The sequence below is a fragment of the Rissa tridactyla genome, chromosome 19 (assembly GCF_028500815.1).
Source record: "Rissa tridactyla isolate bRisTri1 chromosome 19, bRisTri1.patW.cur.20221130, whole genome shotgun sequence".
Classification (NCBI taxonomy): domain Eukaryota; kingdom Metazoa; phylum Chordata; class Aves; order Charadriiformes; family Laridae; genus Rissa; species Rissa tridactyla.
This window is the reverse complement of record NC_071484.1, coordinates 2,027,658-2,039,860: the sequence shown is the minus strand read 5'-3', so window position 1 is coordinate 2,039,860 and position 12,203 is coordinate 2,027,658. Positions and strand designations below refer to the sequence as shown.

General features: G+C 52.2%; 1 protein-coding gene across 1 annotated transcript; it reads left to right on the top strand.

The window, feature by feature from the left end:
• The first annotated feature begins 8,628 nt into the window (after nt 1–8,628).
• LOC128919398 (feather keratin 1-like) lies at nt 8,629–8,952 on the top strand. The gene has a single exon (XM_054224711.1). It carries the CDS (start codon nt 8,629–8,631, stop codon nt 8,950–8,952), a length of 324 nt encoding a protein of 107 aa, XP_054080686.1.
• Nucleotides 8,953–12,203: the final 3,251 nt, after the last annotated feature.

Genomic DNA, 12,203 nt, shown 5'->3' with positions numbered 1-12,203 from the left:
GGAAAGGGTGACACAGAGACATGGCTAGAACGCAGCAGAACTTTAATGAGTCAAAAGAGGGATACGAGGTTGCTCTGAGTGGAGGCCCCAGTGCAGGGAGCAACCGGGGCAGAAAGGAGTCGGTGCCCCATGGCTGTGGCGGTCATCCCACCAGGTGTGGATCTGCCTGTCCCAGAGAGGGGGCAGGGCCAGCAGGTCCTGCCTAAGCTGGCTCTGTGGGGCTCACAGCCCAGGGCAGCACAAGAGAAGAAGGACGCAGGAGGGAAAGTAGAGTGGAAGAGGGGAAAGGCAGGCATGGTCCACGCTTTCTGAGTGCCAAGGCAAGTCCTGTCCTTTTGCAAGGGTCGCTGGGATTGCTCAGCCCCTCTGAAAGCAATATCACAATGCTCTGTCCCCAGTCTGGTACCATCTTGCGGGTCCCTGGGCCCCTTCTCCAGGGCCACTGCCAGCAGCTTTAGCAGGGGAGGCACCTTGTGCCGCAGGAGCGGCTGCCCAAGCCAGAGAGGCCAAAGCCCCCCGAGGAGATGGGCACTCCCGCAGAGCTGAGGATGCTGCCAACGGCAGCAGAGGTGGAGGATCCCACGGCAGTGTTCTGCGGGAAGGAGCTGAGGATGGGTCCGGGCAGGGTCACCACCATGGGGGAGGGCTGGATGACGACGGTGGAGTCCTGGCACTGCCTGGCACTGCCTGGCACAGGGCTCATTGCAGCTGTTGGCCAGCAGGGTCGGGCTGCAGGGCTGGCATGGCAGGCACGGGTTGTAGCAGGACATGTCTTGGATCTGGAGGTGCACCTGGGAGAGAGGGCAGAGGGAAGCAGAGTCTGAGGGCTGGGTAAGGAAAACCCTGGAGGACCACGATGAATGTAAAAAGCCACAAGCTTGAGAAGGGAGTCCCACTGGTCTCACCTTCCTCTCATCCCAAAATAACCCTCCCAAAAGTTATCATGCCCAGTGAGGTCTCTACTAGCCCATATCTCAGGAGACACCTCTGAGACACCTCAGTCTTTCTCCATGCCACACCTTCTTCCGCCTTCACTCTCCCATGACAAGCAGTTCCAGCATCCAGAATGGACCAAAGGATCAGGTATGGGCTAAGAAATTCCAAAAGAGGAGGAGATAGGGCTGGCCACAAAATGAACAACAAATGCTGTTTTTAACCCCTCTCACTTCAGGGATGAGAGAGCATCTCCCTTCAGAGGAGAGGAGAGAGAATGAGAGAGTGAGAGAACTTGGCTTGAAAAAGAAACTAAACCACTTTAATGAAATATTAATAATAAAATAGTAAGAAGAATACAAAATATTAATAAGAAAATGATGAAATACGTAACATATCAAAATCGTATTGAGCTCCCAGGATGACAACCACGTCACTGGCAGGTTCTGGGAAAGTCCCAGGCCGGACTCAGTGATGGACGGGAACTGGATTCCCTATCTGGATTCAGGAACGCATGGATCAGGACCAAAGGCAGACAAACAGACAGAGTCCTCCTTGGAGGCCGGACACTGATGAAAGAGATGACCCCTTTGATCCCTCCGCTTTTATGCTCAGCATGGGGCAGATGGGACGGAATACCCTTTTGTTCACTTTTGCATCACCTGTCCTGTCGACCCCTCCCCACATGTGCGGCCCCTTTCCACTGTTCTGTTTGCAACCCGCCAACTTGCTGCGCAACAAAGTTATCTGATCTTGGTTGTTATAGCAATAAGTATAAGCAGGAGCCTCTCAGCACACCATTCCTTGGTATTAGTTATATGCATCAGACCTTATCAGTCTGGAAGCAGACACTGTCTGAGAAATACGCCCTTAATTTCAGAGAGTTTGGTAGTCAGCAGAGACTTAAGCGAAAAGTAAAACTGTTGAAAAGAAAATTGGTTCTCTTTTACCTCGTACCACAACATCTACCTAATGACACAGACACTCTTCCTCCCAATGCCCTTTTCTCTGGGGGGAACATTTGCCAGGCTGAGTATACAGGGTTAGGAAAGCCAAAGCTCACTTGGCATTGAATCAGACTAGGCATGCATAGGGCAACAAGAAAGTCATCTTCCACATAGGTTGCCACCAGTGAGGAGTGGTCAAAGACAGCTGCAGAGCTGAACAGGGCAGCTTCACTGGGGACAGGGATTACAGGACAGGGCCGAACTGTGGACAGAGCTGAACTCACTTTGAAGTCAGGGAATGACTCTGAGGACTGGAAGAAAGGCAACTGGCCTCCTGTCTTCAGGAAGGGCAAGAAGGAGGACCCACGGGAGATTCTCCATCTCCCGGCACAAGAAAAGAACATGTCTGCAAAACAGTCAAAAGCTGCTACGAGGAAGAACGTGGGAACTCAGACTGAGCTCCTTTGCAAGCATGTGACTGTGCAGGGAATACTACACAGCAGAGAGGGAACGGTCCCGGAGGTTCCTGGAGTGTGTGGAAGACAACTTCCTAACACAGCTGGTGAAGGAACCTACTAGGGGAAGTGCCCTACTGGACCTACTGTTTGTTAACAGAGAAGGTCTTGTGGGGGATGTAAAGGTTGGAGGTCGTCTTGGGCAGAGTGACCATGAAATGATAGAGTTTTCAATTCTTGGTGAAGCGAGGCGGGGAGCCAGCAGAACTGCCACCTTGGATTTCCGAAGGGCAGACCTTAACCTGTTTAGGAGCATGGTTGAGAGTGTCCCTTGGGAGGCAGTTTTGAAAAGCAAAGGTGCCCAGGAAGGCTGGACATACTTCAAGCAGTTGCTCTTAGAAGCACAGGAGAAGGCCATCCCCATGTCCCGAAAACCGAGCCGACGGGGAAGAAGGCCAGCCTGGCTAAATAGAGAGCTTTGGCTGGACCTCAGGAAAAAAAGGAAGGCTTACATTCTCTGGAAAAGGGGCTTAGCAACTTATGAGGGTTATCAAGATATAACAAAGCTATGCAGGGGGAAGATTAGAAGGGCCAAAGCTCAACCAGAACTCAGCTTGGCCACTGCAGTTAAAGACAACAAGAAGAGATTTTTCCAGTATATCAACAGAAAAAGGAAGACTAGGGAAAATATAGGTCCACTGATGAATGAGACGGGTGCCCTAGTGGTGGAAGACACAGAGAAGGCAGAGTTACTGAATGCCTTCTTTTCTTCGGTCTTCACTGATAAAGCTGTGTCTCACGAATCCCATACCCTGGAGGCAAGGGGGAAGGTCGGGAGAGAGGAAGACTTTCCCTTAGTTGAGGAGGACCGGGTCAGAGACCACTTGGCCAAGCTGGACATTCATAAATCCATGGGCCCTGACGGGATGCACCCGCGAGTGCTGAGAGAGCTGGCAGATGTTATCGCTAGACTGCTCTCCATTGTCTTTGCAAGGTCATGGGGAACAGGAGAGGTGCCTGAGGACTGGAGGAAGGCTGACATCACTCCAATCTTCAAAAAAGGCAAGAAGGAGGACCCGGGGAACTACAGGCTGGTTAGTCTCACCTCTGTCCCTGGGAAGGTAATGGAACGACTCATTCTGGATGTCGTCTCCAAACACGTAGAGGAACAGGAAGTTATTGGAAGTGGTCAGCATGGATTTACCAAGGGCAAATCATGCCTGACCAATCTGATAGCTTTCTATGATGTTATAATGGGTTGGCTGGATGAGGGGAGAGCCGTAGATGTCATCTACCTTGACCTTAGCAAGGCTTTTGACACTGTCTCCCATAACATCCTTATTAGGAAGCTGAGAAAGTATGGGCTAGATGAGGTGACGGTGAGGTGGATCGAGAGCTGGCTGAGTGACAGAACTCAGAGGGTTGTGATCAGCGGCACAGAGTCCAGTTGGAGGCCTGTAACCAGTGGTGTCCCTCAGGGGTCAATACTTGGTCCATTTTTGTTCAATATATTCATTAATGACCTAGATGAGGGGACAGAGTGTATCCTCAGCAAGTTTGCTGATGATACCAAGCTGGGAGGGGTGGCCGACACTCCAGAGGGCCGTGCTGCCATCCAGCGTGACCTGGACAGGCTGGAGAGCTGGGCAGAGAGGAACCAAATGAGGTTCAACAAAAGCAAGTGTAGGGTCCTGCACCTGGGAAGGAAGAATGCCAAACGCCAGTATATGTTAGGGGCGGACACGCTGGGAAGCAGCTCTGAGGAGAAGGACCTGGGGGTCCTAGTAGACAGCAAATTATCCATGAGCCAGCAGTGTGCCCTTGTCGCCAAGAAGGCCAATGGCATCCTGGGCTGCATGGGGAAGAGTGTGGCCAGTAGGTCGAGGGAGGTCATTCTCCCCCTCTACTCTGCACTGGTGAGGCCACAACTGGAGTACTGTGTCCAGTTTTGGGCTCCCCAGTTCAAGAGGGACAGGGAACTACTGGAGTGAGTCCAGCGAAGGGCAACCAAGATGATTATGGGACTGGAGCACCTCCCTTATGAGGAAAGGCTGAAAGAGCTGGGACTCTTTAGCCTGGAGAAGAGAAGGTTGAGGGGGGACATGATTAATGTTTACAAGTACCTAAAGGGTGGGTTTAAGGAGGACGGAGCCAGGCTCTTTTCAACGGTTCCCAGTGACAGGACAAGGGGCAATGGGCGCAAGCTAGAACATAGGAAGTTCCGTTCAAATACACGGAAAAACTTCTTTACAGTGAGGGTGACAGAGCACTGGAACAGGCTGCCCAGGGAGGTTGTGGAGTCCCCTTCTCTGGAGATTTTCAAGACCCGCCTGGATGCAGCCCTGAGGGATGTGCTTTAGGCAATCCTGCTCTAGCAGGGGAGTTGGACTAGATGATCTCTAGAGGTCCCTTCCAACTCTGAAGATTCCGTGATTCCGTGATTCCGTAAGGACAGGCCGGTCAGCCTCATCTCAATCCCTGCAAAGGTGATGGAGCAAATCATCCTGGAAGCCCTTTCCCAAGATTAGAGGACAAGAAGGTGACTGTGAGGGGTCAGCGTGGATTTATGGAGGGAAAAGCAGGCCTGACCAACCTCACGGCCTCCTTTGATGACGTGCCTGCCTCCGGTGATTGCAGGAAGTGCAGCAAATGTTGTTGATCTCATCTAAACAAGGCTTTTGATGCCATCTGCTGTAACAATCGTTCCAAACCAATGGACAAAATACAGGCTAGGGAAGAGGGCAGTGCAGGGGACTGAAATCTGGGATGGCTGCTGGACTCCAAGGGTTGTGATGAGTGTCACAAGGTCCAGCTGGATGCCACTAACCCCTGGTGCCTTGTAGGGGTGCATCCTGGGGCCAGTAGTGTTTAACCCCTTTATGCAAAGTCCTACAGTGAGGGAGGAAGAATTTGCTGCCCCACGACAGGCTGGGGCCAGTGGCCTTCCAAACAGCTTTGCAGCAGAGGATGTGGCTCCTGAAGGACACCATCAGACAGTCGATGCCCATGTGGAAACGGCATCCAGCAGCATCGGGGTTGTATTAGAAAGGCAGTTTCTATCAGATTGTGGAAGGTTATCCCTCTTGTATGTTCAACACTGCTGAGAAAACAGGTGCCATGAACAGGAACTCTCCAGTACGAGAGAGGCACGATCACACTGGCATGAGCCCAGCAAAGGACCATGAAGCCCTTAAAGCGACTGGAGCCCCTGAGGCAGGAGGGGTTGTGAGAGGTGGGGTTGTTCACCCTATAGGAGGCAAGGCCCCGGCGCACACCTCATAGCAATGGGTAAAAGGGCTGATGGGAGGGAGTGAAGAACATGGAGCCAGACTGTCCTGAGTCCTACCCAGTGAAGGCACAAAAGGTAACAGGCACATATTGAAATACGGGAAATTCCATGAAACATAAGAACAGACTTTGTGAGTTTGCTCAAGCACTGCCTGGGGTGACCTGGACAGGTTGTGGCTTCTGAGTCCTTGTAGGTATTTGGTCTTGACAGGACTTGACCCTGAGCCTCCTCCAAACGGTGACTGTGCTAGATAATCTCCAGAGTCCCCTTCTAACCTCAAGGATCCTGTGATTCTCTCATGGGCAAAAGATGACCGATGCACAGCCACCCCTAAGAAGGAAGAATTGGTTGGGAACATTGGAACCAAGGGCACCCTTGACTGTCACATGAGAAACACCGGAGTTTAAGACTTGATGACATGATGGCAGGAAGGAAAGCGAGTAGCAGAGTACAGCCCTTGGACTTCAGGCATGCCAACTACAGCCTTGTCAGGCAGTTGGAAGGTAGGATGCCATGTAGGCAGTGGTGAAGCGCAAAAGAGCTCAGAAAAGCTGGAAATGCCTTAAGCACCTCATGGTCAAAGAGGAAGAAGGTCCAGGCCAATACACAGGCAAACAAGCAGAGAATTTGAGAGCTGAAAGAATGGGCAAAAGGCCTCATCTTCCCAGGCAAGCAGACCGGGCTGCAGTGAAGAGCTCTCTTGAAAGCTCAGCAGAGGGGAAGAAAAGATTTCAGAAAACACCTCCCTACTGCTTGGGACTCATCGCTGTGTCCCATCCAGCATGTCTTCTCCTGGGCATTAGGGCTTCAGCACACCTCCTTTCTCATACACCAAAAGTCTCCTCAGCCTGGAGAACAACCAAGCACCACCGAAGAGCAAGGAAACTTCATTTTCCCAATATATGAGGGCTGTCAGGACCCTGCAGTGCCATGTGCCTCAGGATGCTCAGGGAAGGGATTGGATCAGAAGGGCCAAAACCGGCTCTCAGACTATGTCAAGGAGACAGTACACTTCCCTGCCCTGCAGGCAAGGAGGGAGCTGGGACGCATCCCAGCAGGGCAAGGGAATGCCTTCAGTAGGCAAGCTTCCTGGAACAGATGCTCCCTACCCATGGCTTGGCCGTGTGTCAGCCTTTTGATGCGAGGCCAAGCCAGGAGTGTGTGCTGTCTGCAGGCCCATGTCCCACGCAGGGCTGAATTGCCCGGCAGCCAGGGCAGTTCCATGCACATCCAGGGAAAACTGAGCACAGGGCTGTAGCCAAGTACACTACTCCAGGCAGCCCCAACGGCCATTGCCCTCATTGCCTCGTTGCTGGCAATCCCACAGCTCAGGGGATTCGCAGGAGGGTCAGCATGTTTTGGAAAAGTGTCTCCTGCTGGTCAAGGTCCAAAGCATGTGGCCAAAGTATGTGTTGGTTTGAGGAGAGTGGGAGGAACAAGGCACTGTCCCAAGCCCCAACACACGCCTCTGGTAGTGAGGAGGGACCTGACTCCACAGGGCACGTTGAGGAATCACCACGTTTGTGAGGGCAAAGTTGTCCTTCGGCAAGCCTGCTGAGGGCATCGGTTGGGGACTCCATGAGACTGCCATGAGAGAGGGTGGCTTTACCAAACTGTTGTTGATCTCATCTTAACAAGGCTTTTGATGCTGTCTGCTCTGACAATCATTACAAACCAGCAGAGAAAATACAGGCTAGGGAAGAGGGCAGTGCAGGGGATTGAAATCTGGGATGGCTGCTGGACTCCAAGGGTTGTGATGAGTGTCACAAGGTCCATGTGGTGGCCACTGACTCCTAGTGTGTGTTAGGGGTCCAGCCTGGGACCAGTCATGTTTAACCCCTTTATGCAAAGTCCTACAGTGGGGGAGGAAGAATTTAATCGAATAATAGAATCATAGAATAGGTTGGGTTGGAAGGCTGCTCACGAGACAGACAGCATGTTTTGGAAAAGTGTCTCCTGCTCGTCAGGGTCCAAACTGTGTGGCCAAAGTGCATGTTGGTTTCAGGAGAGTGGGAGGAACAAGGCACTGTCCCAAGCCCCAACACACGCCTCTGGCAGTGAGGAGGGACCTGACTCCACAGGGCATGTTGAGGAATCACCACGTTTGTGAGGGCAAAGTTGTCCTTTGGCAAGCCTGCTGAGGGCATCGGTTGGGGACTCCATGAGACTACCATGAGAGAGGATGGCTTTACCAAACTGACAGAGGCAGGAGTGGACTGCACTGGTGGGAGGTTATGTGCAACTTCCTGCCAAGGGGGTGGAAAACAAGCTCTCCAGATTTCCCCAGACCCATGGCCCCTGCCTGCACAGACCCCTCCAGAACTTGGAGCCCATCTTTTGCCCATACTTATGTGTTCCTGCCTTGGATATCCTTGGGCCTTTCATCTCAACACTTAAAAGGAACCTCTGAGGCCTGACGGTCATGTCAGAAATGAGGAAATGAAATGCAGCGTTGAGGGAAACCAAAACAGAACGTGTGCCATTAGGTAGCATATTTTGCTTTGGGGGTGAGTCTGATGGAAAATTACTGCCCGCATGCAGTGAGTGAGCACCTGGGGCAGTGCGGGAGCAGTATAAAAGGGGGCCCTTCTCCTTACTCTCTCATTCACAGCTCTCCACCTCCATCTCCTTTGGACCAAGGTGAGTCTGAAGCCCTATCTCCTTTTCCTCTTCTTCCTTTCTTAGCCCATATTTGCCCATTTGTCCCATGAAGGTTCTTGGAACTGCTTCTCATGGGAGAGTGAAGGGGGCATGGAGAGAGGCTGGGGCTTGGGTGAATTGAGATAAGGGCTACACAGTTCTTACTGGACTTGGTCGTTCTTGGTGGGGAAAGTGGGCTAAAGGGAAAGAGAAATCCGCGGTGCTCGCCACACAGCCTACAGCTCTCATCCCCAGTTTGGCTTGGCTTTTGTCGTTTGTGATGGAGTGACAGGCTTCTCTCCCCCTAGCCCTCAGGCTCTGATTCCCCCTGCTCTCTCTCCAGGTGCACCTCCAGCCCCAAGACATGTCCTGCTACAGCCCGTGCCTGCCATGCCAGCCCTGCCAGCCCTGTGGCCCCACCCCGCTGGCCAACAGCTGCAATGAGCCCTGTGTCAGGCAGTGCCAGGACTCCACCGTCGTCATCCAGCCCTCCCCCGTGGTGGTGACCCTGCCCGGACCCATCCTCAGCTCCTTCCCGCAGAACACCGCCGTGGGATCCTCCACCTCCGCTGCCGTTGGCAGCATCCTCAGCTCTGCGGGAGTGCCCATCTCCTCCGGGGGCTTTGGCCTCTCCGGCCTCTCTGGCTTGGGCAGCCGCTCCTGCGGCACAAGGTGCCTCCCCTGCTAAAGCTGCTGGCAATGGTCATGGAGAAGGCCCCCTAGGACCCACAAGATGGTACCAGACTGGGGACAGCGCATTGTGCTGTTGCTTTTGGAGGGGCTGAGGAACGCTAACATTCCTTCAAAAGGACGGGGCCAGCCTGGGCTCTCGGAAAGCACGGCCCATGCCTGCCTTTCCCCTCTTCCACTCTCTCCTTTGCCTCCCGTCTCCTTGTTCTCTTGTGCTGCCCTGGGCTGTGAGCCCCACAGAGCCAGCCTAGGCAGGACCTGCTGGCCCTGCTCCCTCTCCGGGACAGGCAGATCCACACCTGGTGGGATCTCCGCCACAGCCATGGGGCACCGACTCTGGTCTGCCCCGGTTGCTCCCTGAACTGAAGACTCCACTCAGATTGGCCTTGTTTCCCTGTTTTGACTCATTAAAGTTCATCTGCATCCCAGCCCATGCCTCTGTGTCATCCTTTTCCCTGCAAATGCTCTCACAAGATGCCCAGGGAGAGAGCTGGCGCTCAACCATGTTCTGGTATGGAATTGTTGGGCATGAATATTCAGTGACTGGTAACAGGATTGTATAGGGTCTTCCTGGGATGAAGTTAAGTTTCACCATATTAGCCCTCCGACTGGTTCTTTGTAGTTGCAGCTAGAACGTTGTTGATAATCCCATAAATATTTTGGGGGTTGCAGGCAGCGCTTGCCCAGCAGCATCCCTGTCTCTCCAAAACCTTCTCCGAAAGGCCAGTAGGCTAAGGGTGTGCAAGAGGTTGGGAGGGGACATAGGCAGGGCAGCAGACCTAAATTGACCAATGTGATAGTCCATTACATATGACTTCATGGTCAGCGACAAATGCTAAGAGAAAGGAGGTTGGCGGGGGAGGGAGAGGCATTCATTATTAAGGTGTTTGTCTTCTGAAGCAACCGGTAAGTTTACTGTGATCCTGCTTCCCAGGAGTGGCTGGACATCACCTGCTGCTGGCAAAGTAGAGAATAAATTGTTTTGTTTTGCTTTCGTTCCACACACTTTCCTTGCTTTTCTTCATTAAACTGCCTTTACCTTGTCCCACAAGTTTTAAATCTTATTTTGTCCCTCCTTTCTGGCTGAGGAAGGGTAGTGACAGAGCACGTTGGTGGGCACCTGGCAGCCAGACAAGGTCAACTCATCCCAGTCTTTTTGGTGCTTAACCTGAGCTCGAGACAACGGCATGTTTGAATTGAGCTTGCTGTAGCTGTAGCAGTTCCTAATAGACGGGTTTCTGAGTGGGTCACAGAGTTTTCTTTGTAGAATGGTAGAATCTTAGAATGGTTTTTGTTTGAATGGACCTTAAACATCACCGAGTTTCAATCCCCTCCCATGGGCAGGGACACCTCCCACTAGACCAGGTTGCTCCAAGCCCCGTCCAACCTGGCCTTGAACCCCTCCAGGGATGGGGCAGCCACAGCTTCTCTGGGCAACCTGGGCCAGGGCTCACCACCCTTAGAGTGAAAAACGTCTTCCTGATATCTAATCTAAATCTACTCTCTTCTAGTTTGAAGTCATTTGTCACCATTGAAGTCACCAAATTTGTCAGGCAAGACTTGCCCTTGGTGAAGCCACATTGACTCTCACCAGTCACATCCTTATTTTCCATCTGCCTTAGCAGAGACTCCAGGAGGATCTGCTCCATGACCTTGCCGGGCACAGAGGTGAGAGTGATCGGCCTGTAGTTTCCTGGGTCTTCCTTTGTTCCCTTTTTGGAAATGGGGGTTACGTTTCCCCTTTTCCAGTCAGTGGGAACTTCACTGGATGCCATGACTTTTCAAGTATAATGGAAAGTGACTTAGCAACCTCATCTGCCACTTCCCTCAAGACCCGGGAATGGATTTCATCAGGTCCCATGGGCTTGTGCACCTTCAGGTTCCTCAGATGGTCTTGTACTTGATCTTCAGCTACAGTGGGTGTTTCTTCATTCTCGCAGTCCCTGCCATGGCCCTCTATGACTTGGGCGGTGTGGTTAGAGCCCTTGATGGTGAAGACTGAGGCAAAAAAGTCATAGGGTACCTCAGCCTTCTCCATATCCCCGGTGACTAGGCCTCCTGTTTCTTCTGGAGAGGGCCCACATCCTTCCATTCCAACACTCCAGTCACAGGAGCCATCCTACCACGTCTCTGTAATGCCAATGAGATCATAGCCCTGGAGGCTCTTGTTTGTTCCTGATGCTACGTGCATTTGCCTAGAGGCACTTAAGCTGGGTCACCGTTGAAGCTGACTTACTGCCTGGAGTGGCTGCAGTTCCTTCCTGCTGCTCTCAAGGTGGCCTTCCATTGAGGTGTTTTATCCATGTTTCCCTGTTGGCTCTTATTTCCTCAGGAGTCCCTGGCTCATCTCCATCAGACTTCGAACGTGTCCGGCACATCTCGGAGCAACAGTTTGAGGGCCCTCGCTAGCACCCCATCCCTCTAACCTTGGTGTGTCATCCCTTGGCTTGTCACGTACAAGCCTGATAATGCCCCCCTCCCCCATCAAGTCTAGTTTAAAGCTCATTCAATGAGCCCCACTAGCTCATGAGAAAAGACCCTCTTCCATCTTTGAGAAAGATGAACCCCATCCGACGCCAGCATCCCACTATCTAAAAGCCAAAAACACAGAGCCATGTATTAACAGTCTGAGTGTGTCTGTTTCTTCCAATGCTGCTGACTGCAACTGGAAGGAGAGAAGAAAAAATAGCCTGCACCCCAGATTCTTTTACTAGCTCTCCCAAGGCCCTGAACTCTCTTTTAATATCACCCTTGGGCAACGTGTTGCTTCTTGCTGCACTGCTTATCTCTTTATCTGTTTGAACTTGGAACATGTTCACAGAACCAAAGGCTATGGGCTTTGCCCTGGCATTGAGGCCCTTACTGTGCTGGGGGAGGTGTCTTGTGGAGGGGACGAAGGAATACACCTCCCTCTTCCCATACAGGACTGATGTGGGTTGTTCTGTTGCGCATGCTCCTGAGGCCTTGTTCACCCTTATGTGAGGTGTTTAATACTACTAATTAACACTGTTAATTAGAGGGGGTAGGCAGCTGCTAAGAAGGGGCCGTGCAAGAAGGCTGTCAGTTTAGTTGCAGTTTAGTTGCCCCATCATGTGGGGCAAGAAAGCAGAAGAAGTGTTAGAGAAGGGCCAAAGAATAATTCTGATTCTTCTAAAAGGCGGATTGGCCACCAAAAGAAGCAAGGTCAAAGGAGGTGCACAGGAGATGTGGTTCTTGGCAGTAAAATGGCAGGGTGGACATCGTTACATG

Bases quoted from the DNA above. Each gene is read 5' to 3' on its own strand.
- LOC128919398 (XM_054224711.1), top strand. From the start codon at position 8,629: ATGTCCTGCTACAGCCCGTGCCTGCCATGCCAGCCCTGCCAGCCCTGT.